This window comes from Psammomys obesus, unplaced genomic scaffold, assembly GCF_907164565.1.
Source record: "Psammomys obesus unplaced genomic scaffold, mPsaObe1.curated_primary_1811, whole genome shotgun sequence".
Classification (NCBI taxonomy): domain Eukaryota; kingdom Metazoa; phylum Chordata; class Mammalia; order Rodentia; family Muridae; genus Psammomys; species Psammomys obesus.
The window spans coordinates 3,235,536-3,262,935 of NW_026596463.1; the positions used below are offsets into that span (position 1 = coordinate 3,235,536).

The following is a 27,400-nucleotide window of genomic DNA, read 5'->3' on the forward strand; positions in this document are numbered from 1 at the left end:
CTCCCAGAGCCCGCTGCGTCGACCCCGGCCGGGCCCCGGACCAGGCGTGCGGGGGACCGGCGGGAGCCGCCGACGTGAGGTGCCCTGTCACCGCCCTCCCGGCGACTTTGGGCAAATCACTTAGCAATCGTGTTCCTCGGAAGGTCCGGTGTGTGTCCCGCGGGGCGCGGCAGCCGCAGGGAAGCGGGCAGCGGGGCCCGAGAGCCGCGTGCGCGCCCGGGAACTTCGGCGGCCGGCGCGGCGCGGGGACCTCCGGCGGGAGCGCGGCGGCGCGCTCCTCCGGGCCGCGGAGCCGCGGGAGCCTCGGCGCCGTCCCGCTCCCGGCCGCGGCAGGCGAGTCCGGGGCAGCGCCGGCGGCGGGGACCCTACGCCCGGGAGCTCCCCGCTCCCCGGTAGGTCACCCGGCCACGCAGGCCGGCCAGGGGCGCCGGGCGGCCGCGCGACCCCTCTCCGCGCGCCGCTTTCACTTTCCCGGGGTGGGGGGAGGCGGGAAAGTTGCGCCGCGTCCCCGTCGCTGCGGGGCGAGGGCGGCGCCATCTGGACCTGGCTGGGGCTGGTCTCCTCCGCGGCGGAGCCCCCGGGTCCACGAGGGGCAGGCGAGCGCCCGGCCGATGCCGTGGCGGAGTCCCGGGACCGCGTGGGAGGGGAGCCGTCCCCGGCTGCGGGACTCACCGGGCGCCCCCCGGGGCGTCTCCGCAGAGTGGCCAGGAGAGCGCGGAGGTCCTGGGAGGGTCACGCTGCGGGTCGCGTGGCGCAGCCCGTGGCCTCCGCGGGGACGAGCGCCCGCGCGCTTGGAGGTCAAGTTTCGTGCTGCAGAGCGGAGCCCGCCAGAAATCGCACCCCCTGCGAGGCTGGCGGAGTATCCCCGCGCGCTGGGAACCTCTGGGGAATCCAGGCCCCAGGGAAGGGACCGCAGAGCCCCCTTTCCGGCGTGGGCGTCAGCAGTGTGGGCGTGGGGTGTGGAAGAGAGCGCCAAGTTTCCAGGTAGGGGCTGGAAATCCTGAGTGATGTTCCTGGTGATGTTACTTCGGGGGCAGGTGCCCCCACACCTTTTTATAACCTTTAAAACTTCCGAGCGAGGGAAGATGAAGGGGGCTGGAATCATATTGAGTCTCCTGTGTGGCTTGAGAGGCGTAGATTGCCTTTAAAAAAAGAAAGCTTATACGCGTAAGACCCTTGTTATTTATTACGCTACGTACAAGCCTAAGTCTAGAAACTAATGGTCTGTTTTGGCAGCCTTCGTTAATAGCGAGTGTCTGGAGGAAGTTAGGTCTTTTAAGAGTGAGTTACTGCGGAGAACTGTCTGTATTTCGCTCAGTGTGTATCTCGGTCTGTGAGGAATGCTGGGTTTGGATGTTTCTGAATTACCTTTTACGGGTCTTACAAGAGAAATGACCAGAGGTGAGTGGCACCGGGAAGACTGGAATCAGAGCTCCCCTGGGAAAGTTGGGTACACTCTGGTCTTTGAGAGGCAAGGCTTAGAGTCATTGGCTAAACACTGCACATGCGCTGTGCAGAGGTGGGCAGGGTATGGGGTAAGTTCCCTCAACCTAGGCTGGCTGGAAATAACTTGCCGAATAAGCTCCTGCCGAAGGGGCTGTGGAGACTGCATTTGTCGCTGCCCTTTCTGCCCTGACCTGAGGAGGCACCAGTGATGGGCATGGCCTGGTTCCTGGGGCTTACCGTTAGCATTCAGCTAAGCCTCAGAGAGTTGTCTTAGTCTTGTGTGGCATGAACACCACCTTGAGACAATAACATTGAGCAATGAGGGGTCAGAAAGTCAGTTGTGATTACCGTGAGGTGGACCCGTGCTGTGGGTCCACCTCAGAGCTACAGAGGGCTGTAGCTCACCTTGTCGAAGTGCAGACCCCTTGCTGGAAAATACAAGGTGGCCTAAAGGTGAGTAGGGGGTGTTTAAAACTGAGGGATTTGGGAAGTAAAGCGATCAGTGGTTAAGAGCAGAGGAGAACAGGAGCTAGGGTAGTCCTACAGAGCCTGAGGGGACAGTGGAAACCAGTGCTACTGAGGAACTGTAGAAGGAGGGGCCAGTGACATTGTGAGGGTGGATCTCCAAAACAGCTTCACACCTGTGAGTATCTAAAAACAAAACTAAGGTGCCGGTGCACATGGCTTTCAGGCCCAGCCCCTTGGGAGGCTGAGGTTGGAGAATCTCCATTGAGCCCAAACAAGCATTCACGGCCTAGAGTGTGCAGGGCTGGGTCCAGGCAGTGATGATTTGGTGGGAGGCCTGGATGCCGGCTTGGCAGCCATGGAGATCATTTTGGGTGGAAGGTTCCCTAAGAACTAGGGAGCACTGGAACAGCAGTTCCAGGAAGCAGGGCAAGTTTGGTTCTGTTGAGTCAGAGCCTGTCTTGAGGCTCCCAAGAAGTGTGTCCCCGGTGGCCAATTGAGCAGTTTGACCGCTTTTCCCAAGCTGGCCCCACCTGGTGTAGGGATGAGGTGTGAAGAGGAGGGAGCAGAGATTAGGAGGTGGGAAAGTGGACCCAGAGGCAGAAGGGCAGGAGCAGTGGTGGCCAGGTCTGTTAGCTGTTAGGGTAAGAGGGAAGCCAGGGGAATGGCTTGTCACAGCTATTTAAACGTGAATAACATGGAGCCAGTGGAAGAAGACATCCGAAAGAGTGGGAATTCCCCCACTGGACTATCAAGTTAAAAGACGTTTCTTGCTGATGGTGATAGTACTTTGATACCAACTCATATAAACAGAGTCTTACAGATACGGTATTTTGAAGTGAGTATGACTGCAGTTTGACTTTTTACTTTGTCAATAACACAAGTTTAATGATGCCAGGAATACAGAGGGTGATCAAAGTATCACAGCTGTACTTTGATTAGGGACAAGGCCCCTGAAGTGACAGCTTGTTTCTTGGCTCTGTAACTTCCATGCTTGCATCTCAGCTCAGGTTTTCTGGCCTTTGTGACTTGTCTTGGTCTCTGAAATGACCCTAGGGGGCCCCCTGTTCTTCCTCATGGACTGTTTGCAAGGATTTTATGTTTCCAGCACATATGTATAGTTTGTGCAGTGTGTGTGTGTATTTGTGTCTGTGTGTGGTGCATGTAGCACACAGTCAGTAAGCTCAATGCTGCTGATTTGAGTATGATGACAATATCATTTCTGTGATGCCATATTTAGCATCTCCAAATACATAACCTGAGAATCTGGAGAATTTTGAGATGGCAGAGGCCATAGAACCAAGCAGCAACAAGTTAAAGTCTGCAACCCTTTGATTTCCAAGCAAGGGCTGCTTCCCTAGCATGTCAGTGTCAGCTGCTGAATGTGGCTGGACACCAATGAAAAAAAAGAGACTCCAAGCCAGACATGCTACACTTATGTGTAATTCCAAGGCTCAGGACGCCGAGACAGGAGGATTCATGACAATTTGGGCTATGTAGTTCCAGAGTAGTCTAGAATACTTGAAGGAAGGAAGGGGATACAGGATCCATTGCTTGCCAGAGTGTGGCAAGGCAAAATAGATAGCATCAGTCTGAGCAGGGCTTACACGCTTAGCCCAAGCTATTTAGTCTGGTATTAATTTGCATTGCTTTGCATGTCATTTGATATGCATTCCCGTATGCTGGTAATTTTCCTAGCAAGGTCTAAAATCTGAAACTTCAAGGATAAGAGAAAAACAAGATTAACCAGGAATTAAATGCAGCTGTGATATCCTAACAGCCAGGAACCGTTGGCTCAGTGTGGATTTCAGGGGGACAGTATTAGGTCTGCATTTACTATTTCAGAAACTGGGGAAGCCAGACATCGTTTAGAAAAAGGAGGGTTCTCCTTAATATGTTACGAAGCCTATCCTACTGACCATGAAATGAGAAAATATTGGAAAAGTGGAGAAGACCAGAGGGGAACTGGATTACATAAAATGCAGAAAGCGCAACAAAAGCAGACCTGCTCTAAGAACTGAACAGGCAAATCCTAAAGTGGCCGGAACAGAAAGGCTGGCCCTCCGCTAAGCAGTCTGAATTTTTAGAAAGTAGATAATCTTAGATACAAATGTGTGAGGATTTTGCTGGGTCTGGTGGCGCATGCCTTTAGTCCCAGCATTCAGGAGGCAGAGGCAGGTAGATCTCTGGGTTTGAGACCAGCCTGGTCTACAGGGTGATTTCCAGGACATTCAGTTTTCAGCTACACAGAAAAACCTTGTCTCAAAAAAAAAAAAAAAGTAGGAGGTCCTAAAAGTAATAAGTTCCTCCAAATTTGGATTTACTGGGAAATAGGCCATTACCTTTCCCAGTAATCTTAGGGTACAGGATGTCAAAAATCAGACACCTGTGTGGTGCATGTTTGCAATCATAGCATATAGGAGTTGAAAGCAGGACCAGATCGAGATAATCCTTAGCTGTATAGTCAGTTCAAGGCCAGCCTGAGCTAGATGAAACTCTGTGTAAGTTAATTCATTAGCTAGATAATTAATTAAAGTGACAAAGCAAATAAACAGCCAAAGAAACAAATGATGGTTTTATTTGGTTCAGTGTTCATGTGTATCCCTGGGCGCCGCCGGCTTCTGTGTCACCTGGGAGCTTAGGAGCACTGCGATGTCTCTGAGACTGCCTGGGTGTGTGAGAAGATCTGGGGTCAAGGGGCAGCCACCAGCTCTCGTTGTTCTCTAGATCCGCAGAGAAGCTTTTGTTCCTCTTGACTGACTTGCTCATTGTTCCCTCACCTTCCAGTTTCCCTCCTGAGGGTTACCATCTTCAGGACAGAGCAGAGCAGGGTGAGCTGTCCCTTCCTGGGGGCTGGGTCTAACCTCATGATGGATGCTTGCTCAGACAGCTTAGGGCTCCGGCCTTCAGCAGCCCTGTGGTCCTCAGCCATCCAGTGGTGGTTTCTGCTGCTACCTTTTTCTTTTTTCTCTTTGGTGACCTCCTTCTGCACAGTGACTCATGCCAAATGCCATCAGCGAAAACGCAGAACTGCCCTCCGTAGATACCCCTGCAGTGAGCACTGGCCCATGGTGGGAGGGCAGGATGTGGGCCCATGCATTGCTCTTATCATTCCAGATTCCAGGGTGACAGAACTGCCTGGCCAGTTGGCTCACTGAGGCCCAGGCCAATGAATTAGTGACATGTGAGTTTCTTTGTTAATGGCCTCTCTCACAGCTAATGAGGCACAAAACTGGGGCCTCTTTTGTAGTCTGCGGAGGCCGCCTGAGAAGAACGAGCATGGCTGGTCCTGGCAGCCGTCCTTCTTTGAGTTCTGCTCTTCTGAAAGGCTTCCTTTTGTATCAGCCCTGCTTATGTAACCCTGGCCCTGGACATGGCCCCTGGTCACGGTGGTCAGCAACTGCCGGTGAGAGTGACCTGCTTCTCTCGATAGTGTTGGTATCATAGCTTGGGGCCTGTGGGGGAGGGGTGGGTGTAGGTGGCATAACAGTGAATTCAGGAAGTAAAATTTGGGATTTAGAATTCCTCTCTGCTTCATGCAAGTTTTCTGCTGGAGTCTCGATTGAGCCAGGTGTCTCAGATGATCTAGGTTTTTAAGTATAAAATTATGTGCCTATGTGGTTCTTAAAGGAGTACAATTGGATGAGATAAATCTACTTTAAAGGTTTCATAAATTTGCTGGGCATGGTGGCACACACCTTTAATCCCAGCCCTTGATAGACATAGGCAGGAGTGCCTCTCAGTTCAAGGCCAGCCTGGTCCACACAGTGAGTTCCTGGGCAGCCAGGGTTATACAGCAAGACCCTTTCTCAAAGACGACAATAAAGTTTCAAAAGGCAAAAAGCAGAACAACTGTGTAACAGGAATACCTTTAGCCAGGCCTTCTAGAGCACGGAAGTGCAGTCCTTACCCCTCCTGCTCTCCCCTTGCTTGCATTAAGATCCCCCCTTAAACCAAAATCTATAGTCCCAACGCTAAGCTTTTTCCTCTCCAAGATGCTACCACCATCCCCCCACTTTGGTTTTTGTTTTGTTTTGTTTGTTTGTTTGTTGCTTGGGTGCTTGGGGTGGAATTACAGTCTTGTGAGTGCCAGGCACATGCCCTGCCACTAATCTACTGCCCACAGCCTCTGCTAAACAGATGGGCTGGACTTCCTCACTGAGATGAGTGAAAAACAAGAGAGATATCTGGAGTCTTCTATAATTTGAAGTAAATCTCCCCTGTGCAAGGCTTGGGTTTGCCACCTTTATCCTCTCAGGGTGATTTTAGGGCCTAAAGACTGAATCCATCTAAAGATGATCAGAAAAGTGCATGCAATGTGAATCTCATGTGACAGAGACGTTCTTGTGAGAAAACAAAGGTTAGGGATGCACTAGACAGAAAACTGGCAAACTGTTGCAAACTATGAAAACAGGACAAAGGCAAAGGCCTTGGGCTCAGGTGATGGGTGGAGTAGAAAAATTACCAGGAAGAAAAAGGTAAACACAGAAAGCTTTTGGAGGTTTCCATGATAAGCAGGTCACTTGCTCATTTTCTGTGAGAACTTTGTCTTCTAATTTAAAGAGAGAGAGTGTGTGTGTAGTTTTATTTTATGTTATGAGTGCCTACATGTCTGTATATGTACCACATGCGTGCCCGATGCCTAGAGGCCAGAAGAGGGTCCGAATCCCAGGAACTGTAGTTACAGGTAGTTATATACTGCCATATAGGTCCTCTGCAGGAGCAGCTAGGGCTCTCAACCACTGAACCATCTCTTCAGCCCAGTCTCCGGCTTTGAAGAAAGTGAAGGAGCTGGGCGGTGGTGGCTCACTCCTGTAATCCCAGCACCCGGGAGGCAGAGACAGGTAGATCTCTGTGAGTTCGAGTCCAGCCTGGTCTACAGATTGAGTTCCAGGACAGCCAGGGCTACACAGAAATCCTGTCTCAGCAAACAAACAAACAAACAAACAAACAAACAAACAAACAGGGAGTGTGAAGGCTGGAGTGTCCTTGCCCCTGTGATTGTCAAGAGCATTAGGTCAAAAAGAGTGACATATTTGATGGTGGCACATCGTATCCTGAGTGTGAATACGCTTCTCGCTTCTCTTCTTTTTTTTACTTGCCATTTTCTCTGCTATCCAGGTTTTATTTTATTTTTTCTTCTCATCTAGTTAAAGAGAAACTAAATGTGGTTGTCCTTTAGACCAAGATCTCCTAATTGTGCTTAGGCTTGGTCCTGATATCAGCCTATCTAGTCTTGGATGGGTTATGCTGTGTGGGAACTGTGGTGACAGGCCAGTACTGTCTGGGTGGTAAAAGAATTCAAGACAAAACCAAACAAAAGGACAGGAATAGAGTTTACTAGATACACTCTAGTAGAGCGCAGAGAGAAGCCGTCTGCACAGGGGCATTGTGAGAGGCTGCAGCTGTAGTGGTGGTCTCCTCAGGCAGTGTGTCAGTGTTCCTGTGCCCCAGTTACTTAGGGCTTATCAGGTGCTGAGGAATACGTTTTCCAGTGTGGGTTATCTCTCCCTGGGATTGGCTGTCTGGGCAATGCAACATGAGTCACTAAGGGTCAAACTCCCAATGGACTGAGCTGCTTTTAAAGCCTGCAATTCTCTGCCTTGTGTTGTGACACTCTAAAAGGGACTGCAAATGACTCTTCCTGGTCCCATGCAGAGGCAGCAGGGGTCTTTCTCTGAGCCCCAGCCTGTTTTGAGAAAGTGGCCTTGTTCTGTGGTTAGAAGAGTTTGGTATAGGCTTCCACCCCAGAATTATAACAACAGCTTAGATCTGTCTCCAGGGGTCAGCAAGCCTTTCCTTTTTCCTGGTGGTCTGCAAGAGAGAGAGGACTGGAGAGTGAGCAGCATCTGGTGGTGGCGGTGGGGAAGCAGCCCTTGCAGGCTGTGGAGAACACAGGCCTTCCCCTCTCTCCACTGGCCTGCCCGCACATCTGAAAGACCAGGCCACCTTGGCAGGCCCGGCTCTGCACAGCCACCGTCCCCCCAGGGCCCTTCTGCCTTCCGAACCGTCATCCCTCGGCTGCCAGATTCAGAGACTTGCAGCAGAAGGGTCAGGAGGAAGACATAGGATGACACACAAAATGGACATGAGTTAGGCCGCAAAGACTGGACAGAACATGAGGAATGTGGCTGGAATGATAAGGAGTTTGCACAGCTGAAGGAAGGAATGTGACATGGGACAAGAGAGCCAACAAAGGATCATAAGAAAGTCAACACCATAGCAAGAAAAGAACAGAGACATCTCCAAATGCTAGCCACCAGCTTATCTAAGACATCCTCTCTGCACACACTGTGGTGGGGATTGGTCTTGGTCAGCTGCTGGTCTGAACTGGTGGAAATGGACACAGGTGTGTCTGTGGGTGTATCCCAAGAGAAGACTGGCCCGTGAGGCAACGATGCATTTTCAGGGTAGGCACCACCTTTCCCTTGAGCCTCTCAGAGAAAGGGTCCCAGGTAAAAGCAGCCCTCTGTCTGATCTTCTTTTCTCTCAACAAGTGCAGCTCTTGCTGCTGCAGCTGCTGTTACTGGGCTTCCTAGTGTGAACACGATGCCAGCAACTCTCCAGGAATCGGCCAGCCTCAGTGCCACAGCGAGACTGCTGAGGTGCCCAACTTCCTGGCCTGCGAAGTTCCCAGGCCAGTAACCATCATTAACCACTCCACCCCCATTGTGTATGCCAGTCTTAGATCCCTTTTATTGTGCCTGAGTGTGTGTGTGTGTGTGTGTGTGTGTGTGTGTGTGTGTGTGCGTGTGTGCGTGCGCGCGCTCTGTTCCTCTAGAGGACCCTGCCCGTTAGTCAACAGGACCTCACTACTGTTTCCCTGAGGCAGCACAGTGTTCAGGTGTGTCTACAGAGCGCCTCCAACCACGTGGCAAGTGTTTCTTGGATGGATGGTCAGTGACATTTCTTATTTCTTGGAAGGCTAGAGTAGCCATTCGTAGTTGGTTGCTGACAGGAGAGCGAAAGTCAGTTTTCTTTAAGAGTGTGTAATTCTACCTCACTGCAGTGGGAAAACCGCAGATCCAAGAATATATGGGCATAGGAGACTTGATGGGTTAAAAAAAACCAAAACAAAACACAGTGTTGGACAAGGTAAATGAAGGTTGATCTGGGAGGGGGCGGGGTAAATTAATCAAAACACATGGCACAAAATTCTGAAAGAAAGCCAGGCGTGCACACCTGTAATCCCAGCACTTGGGGAGGCAGAGGCAGGCAGATCTCTGTGAGTTTGAGGCCAGCCTGGTCTACAGAATGAGTCCAGGACAGCCAAGGCTACACAGAGAAACTCTGTGTCGAAAAGAAAAAAAATCACGAAAGAGTTGATTAAAACTTCTCTTAAAATAAACATGGAAGAAGGTGTGCGTTCTAAAGAAGTAAGGCAGAAGCTCCCCGTTCACAGCAGCATAGGAGCACACCCAAATATTTACTGACAGGGTAACGAGGGAGCAGGATGAGCCGTATCCTGCAGGGGACATTGGTCAGCCTTCAGAAGGAAAGAAGTTTTGGTACATGCTACAGCATGGATGAATCTTGAAAATGTTACAGTCACACGGGAAAACTATGTGTGACTCCATTGAGTGGGTTCTTGAGTGGTCAAAATCATAGAAACAATGGAATGGCATTTGCCAGGCAGCAGGTATCAGAGCAACCTGGGAGCTAGGATTCCATAGGCACAGAGTCCATTTCAGGGGGTGGACAGTGCTGATCGCTGTGCTCTGACATGAGAGTCTAATGCTCCAGAGCCATACTCTCAGAGGTGGCCAAAGCGGCCCTTGCGTGCCCAGTACCTGTATGCGTACCTGTATGCATGGAGGCAGCATACTTAACCCCACTGATACAGGCAGTTAATACATGTAAACTGATATTTCAAAATGGTTACAGTGATAATTATTTTTATTCTCCACATTTTACCACCATAATTTGAAAAAGAATATCTTAAAAAAATTATATTTAACATAGTGTATGTAGTGTGTGTGTGTGTGTGTGTTTGCACACATGTACTGTGGAACAGTTAAGGCCAGAAGACAGCTTGTGGTAGTCACCCCTCTCCTTCCACCATGTGGGTTCTAGGGTCAACTGGAGCCCAACTGAGGTCACTGGGCTCCATGGCAAGGCCCTTTGCCAGATGTTCTAGCCAGCTCCAGGGAAAAGAATACCTTTATAATCCTCAGTTAGTTTATAAATACAGAATAATAGATGTCTCAGAGTAAAAGGAGGCATTACTATATGAATTATTGAGAGAAAAAAGGTGATGGTAGTAGGCTTGTGACCAAGCCACCAAAACAGCTACAGCACAGGGCAGGGATTTTCAGAATTTTAGTCCTGTCTGCTTTGCCTTTCCCATGATCCTTATGGTTCCTTCTTTTTAAAAAAATACATTTTTGAAGTTTCAGACTTTCAGTTAGTTGTAAATACAGTTGCGGGCCCCCATCTGATGGCTTGGACCACAAAACAAACAAACAAACAAAACCTTTGCTGTGGCTTGAGCCCCAGCTGCTGGACCCATGGCGGTCGCCTCTCAGTGACAGTTTCTGGGTGGAGTGGGCAGGTGCTTTGAGCAGGACTGCCTGTCCTGGCTTGCAGGGCAGTGTCTGGTTACTGCTTTAAGTGCCTTTGAGTCTGACCATCAGCTATACAGTTTTCCTGGCATGGCACACCCAGGGCATTGATTCAACTGACAGCCTCACCGCTGTGAGGGTCAGAGCTCTTATTGCTCTTCCCTAGTCAAAGAGGTAGAGGCCACCTAGTCATGACATCTCCTTGGTGACAGACTCAGGACTCAAATCAGAACCATTGGTTTCCAGTTACAGACTTGTAGGATGTGCCAGAAGGTCAGATGGAGGGGGCGAGTGTGTGCCAAGGAGGGAGATTGGTCCAGGAGGAAGGGGTGAGGGGCACACTCATGCTTTGAGTGGCACGGTTTTCTTGAGTCACGTGGTTCTGACATCTTTTCATTGAAAACCTGCTCTAAAGGCCTGTGTGATAAGAACCTCCCAAGAACGGAGCCCCCTACAGGGTGATGTCAGCCTGTTGCCTGTGGGCAGGCTTGCCGTTTGCTGAGGGGTGTTGAAGAGAAGCCTAGTCAGCCAACTGCAGCTCTTGCCAGCACTGCAGTTAATTTGGTAAATCTTGCAGCCTGCCTTCCTTCAGATGTTTACCTAAAGCCTCCATCTGCCTCCAAATTTAGACGGATGAGAAGTTCAGCATATCTGAGACATGTTTTCGCACTTGGCTATATACAGGATTGCACTGTTGAGCAAGTACTCACTTCAACCTGATTTAAATTTAATTTGAGAGAACATCATTCATTACCCTTTTCCCGTGCTCATCTTTCAAAGTGCAAGTTGCCTAAATATGTAAGGGCTTGCTTTTCTCGTCCAGCAAAAGCTCATGGGGGTGTTTGCTGCTGTCAGCTGGTCCCTTCGTCAACAGCATCTTTTTCAAAATGGCTCTTGCCTCATGTTATAGTCCCAGGATGAAAAGTAGAAGAGAGAAAAGGCTCTTTCTTCCTGCTAAGAGCCACTCCCCCACCCCTTCACATCTCTCTTCATTACTGGCTGTTCCACATGAGGGGTAGAAAGAAAGTTTTCGTAGTTGCCCATTTCTGTCACCAGCAATAGAGGGACTCTCTGAGAGAAGAAAGGGAGGATGGGCGCTGAAGGCAACTGGGGGCCTGGTAGTGTCCTCTCGATGGCTCTGTTTGTAAATTTTATCACATCTCTATTCTGGCACTAGACCACATCTCTGTCCATCAGAAAATCTGGTCTGAGCAGGATGTGTGTGTGTGTTTTGAGAATTTCACAGCATAGCCCAGACTGGCCTCTCACTCACAATCTTCCTGCCTCAGACTCCTGAGTGCTAGGATTGCAGATGTGGGCCACTGTGCCTAAACATGACTTGATTAGTACAGAAGCCAATGTTGATTGGTGTCTGTTGAAGTCCCACTGTTTTGCTTGAACCTAGAAAACCAATGAGCAAACGCTCCTAACTTGAAACACTTGAACCAGAGTGTATCTGATCCATTCCTCAGCAGCAAGACTTGGGCCTCTGCCATTTCTGACAAAGATCTCCTGATTCACATCTCTTTGTTCCCAGGCTCTCCCCACCATCGGTTATTCAAGGGTATAAATGCACATGTGGAAATCAATTGCTCACACATCTTCAGCAGCTACAGAGTTTTTGAGGAGTTGGTTTGGGGAGAATAAAATATGGATTGACTATCTGATACCAAAATACACACTTCCAGAGATCTAGGGGGAGAGAAATATTCACATCTGCACACACTGGGTAAGGAAAGGTCTTTTCTTTCTAACACAATGAAGTTCATTTAAAAAAAAAAAAAAGACATGAGCTGGGGTCGGTGGCTCGGTAGGTAAGAGCAGGTACTACATAAGCAGGAAGACCTGAGGACCTGAGTTCAAATCACCAATACTCATGTGAAAACCAGACAAGCCAGGCATGACTGTGTGCCTGTAACCAGCATTGGGAGGCAGAGATAGTTGGATCCCAAGTTCTCAATGGCCAGTCAGTCTAGGTGAAATAACAGTCTGGCTTCTAGTTCAGTGAGAGATCCTGCATCAAGTCAGCAAAATGGAGAGCCATGGAGGAAAAGACCTGCTCTGGGCACGCACACACTAGGATGCACACACATACAACAACAAATGTTTTTCTACTTCATAGGAAAAAGAATCTAAAATATTCTTGACCCACATTTTAAGGTTAGAACATGGATCTTTAAACAAAGCTTGGTTTTCATTGTACCTAAGCTAAAGGAGATGGACAGGTCTAAGGCATTGGTCAGCTTCTCTTTTGCAGTCTTGTGCTCAGACAGGCAAGGAAGGCATGTGGGCTTCCATCCCACTAACCCTGGAGGACATAGATGTTTGGGGAATCTGTCCTCTAAATTTTCTTTTGATAAAAATTCAATGTTTTATTCCATGATAAGTGTCACAGAATGTTATGGACTGGGAATTTTATTGGCTTCATGGTCTCTGGCACTTTAGCCTCACACTGGAGCTTCTTTGGCAGCTGGATATTTACCTGGAGACAAGAGAAAACTAAGAATCAGGTCGACTGCCTAGATTGCTGTAACGACAGAACAGCAGCTGACTTCTGTGCTTTTTCTGTTACGTTGCTATGAACCAGGTCTCCTGCAGCCTTGAGGGCCCACTCTCAGTCTGGTTAGAGCATCTTGGATACAAGTTCCTTATTTCCCACATAACCTTGCATATCTTGTGATTCTCCCTAGATCTGAAAGACGGATCTAAAGAAACAGCATGGAGAAATGACTTTTGTGTCCTGCATTTCCACGGAGGCCTCTGTTCTCACAGATTTGCAGGTAAAGTAACTGTTCTTAAAAGATGACAGTCGTGCTTTGTATGCAGCCATGCTGAAACAAACTTCTCAGCAAGAAAGCGGTCAGTGGTAGCGCACCCTACGAGGGCCCCAAATAGAGCCCGTTTGACGGTGAGCAGCCTGGCGACCTGTGCCAAGACAGTGTCACTGGACAGGGGTCTTTGTGACGGGGCGCTGCAGAGGTCACACCTGGTGAAAGCCTCCCGTGGCTTTGCTGGTCATGTACTCCTTAGAGATGACTTTCCCAAACTTAGGTCACCCCCAAAAGAGTGGGGGCCAAGAGGAGCAATCCGTAGCTTCTGCCAAACAAAGCATCACTAGTACTGCCACACAGGGCACGGGCTGCTGGGGCTCAGCCGGGGAGGGGTTGAGTGGTCTAGATGCTTTTCGAAGAAATTCTTTGGCAACCATTCTCTCAAAAGAAATGGGAAATCACCTCTAAACAGTAACTATGGCAGCTATCTTCCTGTCTCTCACAATCAGGGAAGATCTGGGTCTCCGTAATTTGAAAGCCCCAGGGAGAGTTCTGAAGCTTCAGTTAAAAATTACTGTCAACAAAAAGAATATTGCCAAAGAGTAAGCAGTGAATAATCATGTAGAATGCCTGAGTGGGAGAATAAGGGATGCACTGCCTCAGGAAAATAAAACAAACAAGGCGTTGCCTCTGAGTTCCCCCAGAAAGCCATTCTTCTTATGGAGGTCCCAAAGCCTGACATTCCCAGACCAGCATATTTTTCCTATAGCTCTCTCACATGCATCATGCCATCGGGTCCTCACAATAGCCCCGCAGAAGAGAAAAACTATTATCCTGCCTAATACCTGGCCTGTGATTAATAAGTAGCTGCATCACTTGAGGAAGATTTGATAGCAGAGCCCAGACTAGAATGTGGGCCTTCAGCTTTGTCCTGCCGAACAGCTGCAGTGCACCAGGGTGAGTGTGCTTGGGCTGGAGTGGAGGAGGAACCAAAGCCTTTGAGGACCTCGTGTTCCTGCCTTCAGACAGATTCTAAATGAGCAAAAGCGAACTATGGCAATGGCTCAGAAAACAAAACAAAAACAGGAGTGTGGGTAGGCCGGAGAGAGATTTCAAAAAGGTAATCGAAGAGAACCCAAGGAAATGGTATATTTGTTTTTCTCAGTGTGGGACCCCTAGCAGGCCAGGTTCCAGGAAAAGGTGGTCTAGATTAAGGAACAACAAGGACAGAGTCCTGAGGCAAGAGTTCTGGAAGGTATCAGGAGGCTGGGGTCTCCTAGAGCTAAATGAGAGAGTGAAACAAGAGCTGAACTTGTGGAAGAAAGCAGACACTGGGAAAGGAATCAGATTTTATCCTAAGCGAAGGGAAGGGTTTGACATATAGCGAGCAGGTGTGTGTGGCAAGGGCACATCTTATTTCCTCAGGGAGAATGGATTAGAAGAAACAAGGGGGCCGAGTAGGAGGCTGTCTCTCATGCAGACAGAGTTGATGTGGCTTGGAGCAGCGTGCCTCTTTCAGAGTGGGAAAGGGGCATAGGCTCAGAAATACATTCTGGATGTAGAAGCAATGGGTTCCTGCAATATAGGACTAATATGTTTTCCCACTATGAAATCTCTCCACCACTTAGAGATGGAGAAATCAATCTCTTTAATAATAGCACATGTCTGTTTCTGGCTCATGTACAAAAGGGACCCAGCCCTGAACAGAAATCCCTGTCAGTTTATATAGTTTCACAGCCCCAAGTTATACTTTGAGCAATTAAACATTTTTTGCAGGGACAAATTCCAAAGTTTGGTTGTTTGGACAAATGGAGAGATTTCTAAAATAAATCTAAAATAGTGTCATCGTTATCCTGACATGGAGCAGGGCTGCTTTTCCACACAGCTGTAGGCCAGGGTCTTCCTTCCTGTGGGGCAAAATTGAAACCAGGGTTGTGTTCCTTTAGTTAAATTCTATTCTGTGTAACTTCGTATTAGTCCCGGGTCCTGTAGAGCCCTGGGTGACCGGAAGGGCAAGTCCAGTTGTGGTTGATGATAAGTGGACTAGAGTTGAAATTCCTGGCTCTTCTACATATTATGACCCAAAGTAAGCTACGTGTCTTCTGTGACTCATTTTCTCATCTGAAAAGCACCTCGGCCATCTGCCGGACAGTGTAAGTAAGAAAAGACAAGTAATATTGGCGTTCTGCACAGGTCATTAAGAAGGAACAGGATGTGTCCACGGACTCTGCCAACGGGAAGAATTCTGTTGACTTTGGTCAGAACCATCTCAGTGGTGAGGGGTGGGGAGCCAGGATGTGCTGAGTGCCCATCAGGAGCCTACATAAGGGACTTGGGGATCGCACTCTGTAGTGTCCCCTTGATGGACAACAAGTTGCCGGAAGCTTATCACTGAATGTGTCCTCCCCAGATTCATGTTGAACCTTAGCTGCCAGTGTGATAGGATTGGGAGGTATAGGAGGTCGGTAATGCCTTAGGGTACAGCACCACAAATGGAATTAGTGACCCTCTAAGGAGTGTGAGGGAGCTGCTCACCCCTCCTACTCTTTGCCTTCTGCCATGGAAGAATGCAACCCTAGGGCGCAATCTTGGAAGTTGGAGTGAATCACTGGGTGTGAACCTATATTTTGGTCATGGCTTCCCACCTTCCAGTAGCATGAGAAATACATTTCTGTTGTTGATAAACTCCTGAATTTATGGCAGTTTGTCATAGCAGTGGGAGCAGACTAAGACACATATGCAATGGAGGACAGGTGTTCCCAGCATCTAGGACTGACGTGAGGGGCTGTGTTGGGCAAGCACCTTTGGAGAAGGGCTGCGGACTCAGTCACTTTTCAAGTCCTTTCAGTTTTAAGATTTTACACTTACGTTTCTTTGGGAATTGTAGATTTCTTAACTAAGCGTTGATGGAAAAGACCTAGAAAAATAAACTCTCTTATTTAAGTGGGTTTTTGTTGTTGTTGTTGCTGTTGAAAAGCGTGTTTGCTGCTGTTAGAAAACCAGTGCTATTGCGAGTAGCACTGGCCATAGCACACTGGACGGAAGAAATGGTAGGACGGTGCCTGCTGGCTTCTGCAGAGGTGAACCTAGGGTGCACGGTGGGTGGGTAGGGATGATGCCATGGAGAGCATGTTTCTTGAAAACAGCCTGGAAGCACATGTTGTCCACAGAATGTCATGCCAAGTTATGGATCATTGCAAGCTCTATTTTCCACTACTGGTTTCTCTGCCTTCCTGATTCTGCCTCGTTTTCTTAATGAAATGATAATGAAAACCCCTTTTTCTTTCTTCGTAAGGACTAATTGCTTGCCTTTTCAGGGCTGTCTTCATGTACACTGCGTAACTGGCCCAGCCACGGGCTCTTGTGTTTGGCGTAGGTGCCGTATTTACCTGCCTCACACTCTGACAACTGTTTGCCTTTGACATGTTCCTTCTAGACGAGAACAAAGAGAGTGCACAGTCATAGAGAAACTTGTCTTTGGACTCCTGCATAACTCAAGGTACTGTGGGGGTGTTACGGAAATACACTGGTGCTGAGTCATCCTCCCACCTAATGGCCCCAGTCCAGAATTTTCTGTGGCCGGTGATGAGCAAGCTGTCGTGGAGACTCCGTGGGCTTGTCCAACCATTATGCATCAGGTTTCCTGTCTAGGAGGAGATTTGGTTTTTTATCTATTTCTGTTTCTTTCTCTTAGTATGCTTATCCTTATATTTCTGTCCTTATGTAATGATGAGTCTCCTTTGTAAGACTTTAGGGGAAAAAAATCCTGATATGCTGGAGAGATGGCGCAGAGGTTGAGAGCACTATCTGCTCTTTCAGAGGTCCTGAGTTCAATTCCTGGCAACCACATAGTGGCTCACAACCATCTATAATGTGATCTGATGTCCTCTTCTGGCGTGCAGGTGTATATGCAAATAGAGCACTCATTTACAATAAATAATTTTTTTTAATCCTGGTATTCCCAAGTTAATAAGCTTTCTGTATCCTGTTTTTCAAGTTGACATGGGATAAAAGAGTTTAAAGACTTGAAGGTAAGTGTGTTGAGGGACACTCCCTGCCTGGAGAGAGATTCCATCCAGAAAGTTTTCTAAAACACTTAGGCAGTCTCAGATATCTCCAGCTGCACGTGACGATATGTGGCAGGCATCACTGGTGGCTGAGTTCCTACTGCCTGAAAATGGGCTGATGTTGTCATCAGCTCATGGATTGGCCAGGGCCTGGGTCCTCTGAGGGAGCTACGACTCATCACCTACATTAATCCTTCACACGATTCTCTCAGGCAGGTGTAGTGCCTCATGAGTGGAATGCACTTGTCTCTGCTTCAGTTACGTAAGACTTCCAGTGGGACATCAGTCAAGGGCTGAACCATTATGGGAAATATGGAGACTTTCCTCCTTCTCGCCAAGTGAGAAGTCACTTGGAAGGCTGAGTAGGGCTACAGAGCAAGGCTTCCTGGCTTCAGGCTCCACCTACAGCACTTCCGCATCTGGACCTCGAACAGTTTGGGGGTTTGTAGATTTTCTTTTTAATTTGGGACATTGGTAAAAATGAACTTAAAGTTGGGGAGACTTGGGGTAAGATGAAAGAAAGGAGCATTCCTGCTTACATGCCATGACCTGAATGCACTCAGGGACAGGCACCCAGGAGGGTGCTGGCCGGTGCCGCACGGAGAAGCTTTGAGGCCCATCATCATAGAGAAGCCCCCCTCCATGGGAGGAGAGATTTCTGCCCTTGCTCTTGGGTAGTATCTTGTTTGCCTCAGTTTCTTTTCTCATAAAAGAGGGACAGTGGCAGTTGCCACTTTATTCATGTATGGAAGGGTTTGTTACACATATAGAAATCAGAACACTGTTCTGAGTAAATTCTCATCCTCAGCAATGCTATTAAATTCACAGTTTGGGATGGAGACTTTGAGACACTGATTTTAAAACACTGAATTTGTACCGTGGCTTTGGGGTGGACTGGAAAGAAAGGCAGTAGAGCTGGAGGCGCACGAGGTTCATTCCCTGTGCTGAAAAACAAGAGGCATTAAGCTTAAGTCTAGGCTTAATGAAATGTTCCCCACCCATCCTTAACATTGTCTACGTAAAACAACCTTAAAGATTCTCTTTCTAAAAGCCAGGGGCTAGTAAAATGGCTCGATGGATAAGAGCGTATAAACTGTCTTTACAGAGGACCCAAGTTCAATGGCTAGCACCCATGTCAGGTGGCTCACAACCTCCAGTAACTCCAGCCACAGGAGGCCCAAGGCCCTCTTCTAGCCGCCACGGGCACTTGCATTCCTGTGTACAAATCCCCATGCAGATACACATGCAAACTCATTACCACAGAATATGTCAGTTTTCTAAGATGGATAAAGTTAGTGGGTCCGGTATAATTGGTGTCCTGAAAAAGTTCAGAGATGTGTGAAGCAAGCTGGCTATGGGTAAGAAAAGGCCTTATAGGTAAGGGAAGGTTTCAGAAACCTTTTATTGTTACTAAATTTTTCATGAACCCCATAATCAGCTATGTAACCTCATGTTCAGCATACAGTTTAGTATGCTGCGGCCTGGCAGGCCGGCTTTCTAAATCCCATATTGAGCAGAAACGCTGACTTTCGGAGAGGTTAACTAGACAGTGCTCCTCCAGGGTCCTCAAGCTCAGCCCCGGGACACCTGAAAGCCAGCACTCCCGTCTCTTTCTTTCCAGCGTCTGGCAAGATCTGTAAGTTCCTGTATTTTGAGTTTTTATTTATTTTTATTTTATGTGTATGGGTGTTTTCCTTGCATGTATGTCTGTGCGCCACAGGTGTGAAGGGCCCTCGGAGGCCCAGTGAGAACACTGGATCCTCTGGACGTGGAGTTACTGATGGTTGTGAGCTCCCGTGGGGGAGCTAGGATCTAACCTGGGCCCTCTGGAAGAGCAGCCAGTGCTCCGACCACCGAGTCAACTCTCCAGCCTTCTGTTTCTGCTCCGTAAAAGCTGACACTTACTCAGCACTTACTTCTCCCAGGCTTCTTACTTTTATTCCTGATTTATGAGTCTCCTCCTTTTCTGGGAAAGGGGCATCCTCCTTCTCTGATGGCCCGGGCCCTGAGAGTGCTGACTTGAAAGATGGCTGTACAGCTGCTGGTGATCTAGCCATTGTCCTTGAGTGCAGGTGTTTCTGTGGATCTAGGCACTTACTACTGCTGCCTTTGAGCTCCGGGAGACCTGGGGAGAGCGCAGATCAGGGAAATGCTTCCCAGCTGAGGCATTAGTGAATCATTATAGATCTAGTTTACCTGAGCTGTAGCGGTCAAACCTTGCTGTTATTGTCTTCTTCCAGTTTGATTGTCATGGCTAGGAACTGTGTCTCTATGGTGATAGACCCCACCAGGCAACTTTGTTATCTACCCAGGTGAAAGGTGAGAGTCCTTTCTTCTATTGAAGTCATTTAAAATGCAACTGTTACATATGCCCAGCTGGCAAACTGTCCACAAGCCTGAAGAGGAAAGTAGGCCCTGGAGCGTTTACAGAAGGCGACATGTAGACTGGTCCCCTGGGAACACGGCACTCAACTTGAGGGCCACCTTCACCTGGCCCACCCTTCACCTTGGGTAGGGCCTCCTCCATCTGTGCCTGGGGTGTTAGGGGTCTCCCCAGGTCTGGGGAGCAGGTGGCTATAGTTTGTAGGTGCTGATCTGGTCACCTTCACCCCTGAAGCGTGTAATCCTGGCAGCCCTCCTGGCCGCTCTCTGCAGAGCCCAGTTAGGCACCAGTTCCTACAGGCAGAAGCCCAAGCCAATCTGAGGCTGGAGGTTTCAGTCTCGGATCTCCTGGAGGTGATTTCCCTCTGTCTACCCAAGATGCAGAGCTGATCGCTCAGCCTAGCCAGCATCTTGGAATGAGGCCAACATCCTTGTTTGGGAATTATTAGCAGGAACTCATTAAAATCTGAGGGCATGCCACCTCCACATCCTTTTCTTTCTTTTTTCCTCTTTTTGCAAACCCCTTCCTTGTTCTTTGTGAATTTTAGACAACATTCTTTGATGGTATTCACCTTTCACCCACCCCCGACTCTCGCCAGGTCTTCCCCCCTTTCCTAGCCGCCCAAATTTGTGTCCTTCCCCGACACTGAGGCATTTTTAGCTAAAGGACTGGTATTTTTATTTTGACTTGGGACAGGATACTAATACTGGAAGGTGCTTCTTTCAAACCAAAGGCTGCCCCCAGCCAGACAGTCTTTTCTCTTAAAAGATCCTTGGGGCTCAGGACAGACATTCAGAAATACCGGACAGGCCTGGGCTGTCCCTGTGCCTCCACTTTTTCTTTTGATCGTTCTTGTCCCGGCCTGGAAAAAGCCAGAGCAGGAAGTCAGAGCTGGTTCCAAAGGGCTTCCCCTACTCCCGAGCACCTCCCCTACCCCATTGCCCAGTGCTCTGGAACTGGCCTGTTTTGGGCAGCCAGCCCTGGCATCCTGACAGCTCAGACTCTCCAAGTCCACGGCTGGACCCAAAGAAGGCAGGAGCATGGATGCTGAGGCCCTGGCAAAGGGCAGAGAGCTGACCCTTCTCTCTTTATATATCTGTGAACATGGTAGCAGAGTTACGCATGGCATGACAATTCTGGGAGCCTGTGTCAGCCCCCTTAAACATCTCACTTCACTAAGGGCAAGACTAGCTGGTGCCAGTTAAGATGCCAGGACCTCCAGCGCGTGCTTGGAGTTGACTAATCTCTTGTCCTGTTTTGTCATGGCACCTGTGTCCATGTGCACTCAGGCTTCCGAGTCTGCAACATGGTGGCCCTTGACCTGAGCCGCAACATCTCACTCCCTGGCCACATCTCAGCCTGCCCTGTGATTGCCTGGGATCCCTTTCTCTACCTACTGCTCCATACTCACCCTGGTCATCAGGATTATCAATTCCACATTTATGTTGCTGACACATTTCTCTCCAGCACTCACCCAAGCTTAAGTTGTGGCCGGGCCAGTTCCCTGGTGGATATTTCCTATGGAAATCCTGAAGGCACTCAAGCTCAGTGCGATCAGAACGGGGCTGCTCTCCTCAGCTGTCCTGTGCCCTGTGCCTCCACAAATGTAGAGAGCATCCACTTAGAAAGTACTGAGAGATGATGGCTCAGAGGCTAAGAGCACTGGCTGCTCTTCCAAAGGTCCTGAGTTCAATTCTAACCATATGGTGACTCACAAACATCTATAAGGGGATCTGGTGCCTTCTTCTGGCATGCAGGTGTACATGAAGGCAGAAACTGTATACTAAATAAATAAATCTTTAAAAAAAAAAAAAGGAAAAGAGAAAGAAAGTAGTAAGAGAAGTCAGGCTTGGTGTCTCGCTCCTTTAATCCCAGCACTCAGGGAGACAGAGGCAGTTGGAGCTCCGTTAGTTCAAGGACAGCAGGGACTATACAGAAAAATCCTGTCTTAAAAAAAAAAAGTGGTGAGTTATCTCTTGATTCATCTCACACACGTGTTAACATAACAGGTCAGGTCATACATAACGATGCCTCTGGTCTCTCTGTCTCCACTCTACTGCCAGGTCCAGACAGCATCTCTGTTGAATGAGGGCTCCAGCTCAAGGGGTCTTGGCTCACTGTCAGATCTAACCCTCTATTCCAAACATACAGAGTAATTGAGTCTTGCTACGGAGGCTCAAGGTCAAGGTTCTGCCTATTGTTACAAAAAAAGCTTGTGGAAAACTGACTCTTCCACAGGCAAGACTGTGAGCCTAAGGACATTTTTATAGCTGCTCTGAATGAGTGCTGGGCGTTGCCAGGCTGAAGGCCATTTTGCCAATCCTGTGAGAGAACGGGCACTGAGGAAGGAGATAAGGCTGGTGGAATGTTTATAATCTGTGTGTTTCACAGTCTGTGCTGCTATTTTTGAAATGGGGCTCCTGAAAGACTTCAGGCCTCCATGCAACAAGCCTCTGAAGGCTGAAAGAGGTTAGATGATCGTTTGGGCCCCAAGCGAGTCAGTGCATCTCCGAGGATCATCTAATTCTCTCAGCTTCTGCCAACCCACAGCACTCGCTCCTCAGATACCCTAAGACTGAGCGCAGACTGTAAGGCGCAGGTTGTGCAGTCAGCCTTCTGCCTGTGGGTTACCTTCTGCAAAATCACCAAAGCTCTCACTTGAAAAACCTGAAAACAAAAATTCTAGAAGGTCCCCAGAAACAAAACTTGAATTTTCCCTGAACCAGGTGCTGTAATTTGAATTTACATGTGCATTTACAAGTGTTGTGTGAATACTGAATTAGGGGTCTTAAATTACCTAGACCCTGAGAAGATTACATAAGACATTATGTATAGGATATATGCCAATATTCAGCCATTTATCTAAGGAACTTGGGCATCTGTGTCTCTTGGTTATCCCCCAGAAGGCCTGGAACCAGCCCTCTTCCACACTAGGGAAAAACTGTGACTATTAGGGTCTACTGTGTTTGATAACCAACATCTCTCTAAATGAGCTAATATTATTTAACACTGACTGTCGTGAAGTTCCATGGCTTATTATATTTCTAGGTTATTATTTTTTTGATTTGAGCGAGGACTTTGTTTTCTTTATCTTTGGATTCAGCATTCTGTGGTACCCAGTACACTTTGGACAAACAGAATTTATTTTTCTCTTCATATTAGTTAATTAACAATTACTATCCCTTTCTCCTCTGCAGAATGAAGATATTCCGATGTTGCTTTAAATACACTCTTCAGCAAAAACTCTTTGTCCTGTTCTTAGCCCTGTGGCTGTTCTCCTTGTTAAAGCTTCTAAATGTGGGCAGGCTTCTCTTCCCTCAAAGAGACATTTACTTGGTTGAATATTCCCTAAGTACCTCACCGTTTGTAAGAAACAGGTTCCCCGCCGTTGGGGATGCTGCCAGAGATGAAGTTAACTGCTCAGGGATCTACGAGCACGAGCCCTTGGAAATCGGCAAGAGCCTGGAAATCAGGAGGCGGAACATCATCGACTTGGAGGACGGTGACGTTGTGGCGATGACAAGTGACTGCGACATCTATCAGACCCTAAGAGGGTACCATGAGAAGCTTGTCTCCAGAGAGGAGCAGGCCTTCCCGCTGGCCTACTCACTGGCTGTCCACAAAGACGCCATCATGGTCGAACGGCTGATCCGTGCCATCTACAGCCAGCACAATCTCTACTGCATCCATTATGACCTCAAGTCAACGGACACGTTCAAAGTTGCCATGAACAACTTGGCTAACTGCTTCTCCAATATTTTCATCGCTTCCAAATTAGAGGCTGTGGAGTACGCCCACATTTCCAGGCTCCAGGCTGATTTGAACTGCTTGTCAGACCTCCTCAAGTCTTCCGTTCAATGGAAGTATGTCATCAACCTATGTGGGCAAGACTTCCCCCTAAAGTCAAATTTTGAATTAGTGTCGGAGCTGAAGAAACTCCAAGGAAGGAATATGTTAGAGACAGTGAGACCACCTACCAGCAAAATGGAAAGGTTCACTTACCATCATGAGCTCAGACAGGTGCCTTATGAATACATGAAACTGCCAGTGAAGACAAACATCTCCAAGAAGGCACCCCCTCATAACATCGAGGTGTTTGTGGGCAGTGCCTATTTTGTTTTAAGTCAGGCATTTGTTAAATATATTTTGAACAGCTCCCTCGTTGAAGACTTTTTTGCCTGGTCTGAAGACACATACTCTCCTGATGAGCACTTTTGGGCTACCTTAATCCGGATACCAGGGGTACCCGGAGAGATTTCCAGGTCATCCCAGGACGTGTCTGACCTGCAGAGTAAGACCCGGCTGGTTAAATGGAATTACTATGAAGGCTTTTTCTACCCCAACTGCACTGGCTCTCACGTCCGCAGCGTGTGCATTTATGGAGCTGCAGAATTGCGGTGGCTTATAAAGGAGGGGCATTGGTTTGCTAATAAATTTGATTCTAAAGTGGATCCCGTCTTGACTAAATGTCTGGCAGAAAAGCTTGAAGAGCAACAGAGAAAGCTGATTACTTTATCTTCAGAAAAGTTCATTATGAGATCCCAAAGCCACACATCATAAGATCACTACGGACTTGAGGGTACCTGATACAGAAACTTAAGGAAGATGGAATCATGTACCCATGCCCAACACCCTCTGAACTTAATACCTTCCAAGGGTGAAACTTCTATAGAATTCCATGCATGGACTTTGAGCCCACAGGCCGGTGGTTTGTAAGTGCTAGTCTTAAATGTTCAGTGATAGCACATTTATTGAACACCTAAGAGTGCATCAGGAACTTTGTCAGAAGACAGCCGGAGTTACACCTGAGTTGTAATGAACTGTGCACTTGGGAAGCAGTGTTTAGCCTCCTAATGTGGCAACTGTGGTGTTCCGTGTTTCCGTGTAACACTGAGGGTGCTACGGAAGGTGACGTCGGAGGGTGCGCTAATCATGTAAGCCGCTCGCCTCTGGGAAGCATGTGAGTGCAAAGCCGGCACTCCTTTTCTCAGTTCAGCAACTAAGACATTTTTAAATCGTCAGGATACTAGGAGGAGGAGTCCACTACCTCAGAGAAATGCAAAGAATTGTCCGATCGCCTGCTTGCCAAAGTCTAAGTTACCTTTTGGTGCCTCACTTTTCTGATTCAGGGAGAGGGAACACCGTTGGTGTGACGTTTGTAGGGTCTGCTTGTCTGAGAGGGCAGAGGGGGCGGGTGGTGGGTGGCTCGGGACAGGTGGTGCCTGAAGGGGAACAAAGGGCCTTGTTGTGTTACACAATGTTGTCACGAATGGTTTCCTTTTTAATTCACTTCTTTCTTTAAAACACATATACTAGTGAAAATGAAACTGAGTACTCGTTGAAAGTGTCATGGACCAGGCCCCTGGGCCTCTGCCTATCACCTCACAAGTCAGCTTACTAGATAAGATTGTGCCCTTGCTGTGGTGCGCTTCTGACGGGGTTGATAGTTCTTCTTTAAGGAACTGTCAAGTCAGTAAGTTTCCTTAGAAAGGTTTTGTGGAAATACAACAGCTTTCTCAGTTGGTTATTGCGGTCACTTGCACATTTTTCTTTTTTAAGCAAAATGGAATCAAAATGCAAAATGATAAACACTCCAAGTTAGTGTAGCATTTTTCTCAACTGAGCACCAAAAGGAATATTATGACCTTTATTTTATTAATATCCACACTTAAAAGAATTGTGGCAGAGGCTGACGTAGACTGGCTGTCCTGTGTGTCGTACCTTGGAGGGAGAGCCTTGGGAACAGCCTGCAGGATTACAGTCCCCAGGTAAAGTGGCACACGCGTGAAGCTTCCGTGTATTCTGATAGCAGCCACAGTAACTTCTCAAATAGGTAGTAATCAGGGCCAAAACCAGATGGTGTGAGAGAATGAAGTGCTTAAATACCCTTTTCAGTTTCTGGCTCTGCGTGTGAGCTGCATGTGGTGTATTAACGGTGTCACCATTTTCACTTCATTATCCTTAAAGACAGGTTTTAGAGGGACTGGAGGGTGGCTCAGCAGTTAAGAACACATGCTGCTCTTGCAGAAGACCCAAGTTCTGTTCCCAGCACCCATACTAGGAGGCTCCCATCTGCCTGAAACTCCAACTCTAGGCAATCCAGTGCCTTCTGGCCTCCAAGGGCACCTACACACACACACACACACACACACACACACACACACACACACACACCACATAGAGATAAGTTTTTAAAGAGTTGAGTTTCACGGTAAAGCTGCTCGGCTCTATGAGGAGCCGTTGAGTTCTCCCCATGGGCTCCTGTTCTCTGCGCGCTGCACACAGGGATGCGGGTTGTGGTTTCCTCATGAGCTTTTAGACTGCGGTTCAAGTGGAGACAACTGTTGAAACAGGGCATGATAACGGTGTAAGATAAGCACGAGTCGCAAAGTCCATGGGGAGACTTAAACCATCCTTTTTGAAACACACAAAGGCCACAGTCACAGGGAACCTGTGTCGCCAAATTCAGATCTGAGAAAAAGCCCCGTCAGGGCATGTGGAGTTTCTTTACAGCCAACAGCACTGCATGTTGGTCTAGATGGGGAACAAAGGTCAGAGAAACTTCGCTAACCATCTAGGATCAAACTCACCAGGTCTTGGTGTGTGTGTGTGTGTGTGTGTATACACACACACAATTACTTTGGCCATCAATAGAATGTAAGTGCAACAAGTAAGTAGCATCTAGTTAGTCCTTTGTCTTTCTGGAGAGAAAGGAGCCTGTTTCCTGTTTACTAGGAGGTGTCCCAAGTTGCTCCATTCTTTCATGCTATTTTCCAGTGGACCGTAGTCAGACAAAATGGCGATGCCTTCCTTTCCCCATGGACACGTCTCTCTGCACTCAGAAATGTCAGCTGCTAGCATTTCAGGGAGCCTGCCGAAGCACAGGCCTTGCCTTGGGAATCCTGCAGTTTCCCGTTCGCCTTCAGAATTGATTCTGACAAAAACCTTTTGCTATGAGTCCTTCCCCGGTCTGGGAATGTGCAACACTGTTTTATAATTGTTCTTTGTACTGTATTTATTGAATTTAGATTCTAATTTATCTAAAGATGAGTTTACGAATTATATGTGAATGTTAGAGGAATAATGAAAGATGAAAGCTGTCAAAATGCATTGTGTGATTAATCTGCTGTACTCTAGGTACTATGTGTATGGAAAAGCCAGTATTGCCATTTCTGTTTTGCTCATTTTACATAAAAATATCACTGAAAGTTTGAGATTTTAGGGCTATAGAGATGGCTTAGCGGTTAAGAGCACTGGCTGCTCCTCCAGAGGACCCAAGTTCAATTCCCAGAACCCTGATGTCAGCTTACAGCCGCCTGTAACTCCAGTCCCAGGGGATCTGACGTCCTCTCTGGCCTCGGGAGGCGCCAGGCACACATGGCGCACAGACGTGCATGCGGGCAGAATACTCCTACACATAGAATAAGTTAAAAGTTAGAGCTTTCTCTTGGGTTCCAGAATGTGAATATATATGTGCTTAAGTATTTCATGGAAAATAAAATGACAATCTGGGGAATGTAAAGTGAATGTATTGTTAATTATATACAGATTGTTCCTGTTGATGGTATAATTTTCTATTTTTTCTTATCATTCTCTTAAGTCTCCTTTTTGTGTGGTCCCTGTTTACTTTAATAAATTTATTTAATAAATGTATTACTGTAGTAATAAATCACTTTGGTAATAAATTTCCCATGTGTGAGTTTTAAA

The 27,400-nt window shown here is 47.9% G+C and overlaps 1 protein-coding gene across 9 annotated transcripts; it reads left to right on the forward strand.

Moving 5' to 3' along the window:
- Nucleotides 1-27,400, forward strand: Gcnt4 (glucosaminyl (N-acetyl) transferase 4). Of its 9 annotated transcripts, none has more exons than XM_055598438.1 (5): nt 1-392; nt 13,163-13,252; nt 16,680-16,742; nt 17,523-17,751; nt 22,891-27,400. In XM_055598438.1, the coding sequence occupies exon 5, from the start codon at nt 22,892-22,894 to the stop codon at nt 24,251-24,253; it is 1,362 nt and encodes a 453-aa protein (XP_055454413.1). In that variant the 5' UTR covers nt 1-392; nt 13,163-13,252; nt 16,680-16,742; nt 17,523-17,751; nt 22,891; the 3' UTR covers nt 24,254-27,400. The 9 variants fall into 9 exon arrangements, with proteins under 9 accessions (XP_055454413.1, XP_055454407.1, XP_055454406.1 ...); XM_055598432.1 differs by lacking the exon at nt 17,523-17,751 and adding an exon at nt 12,010-12,201 and having other exon boundaries at nt 1-148; XM_055598431.1 differs by lacking the exon at nt 17,523-17,751.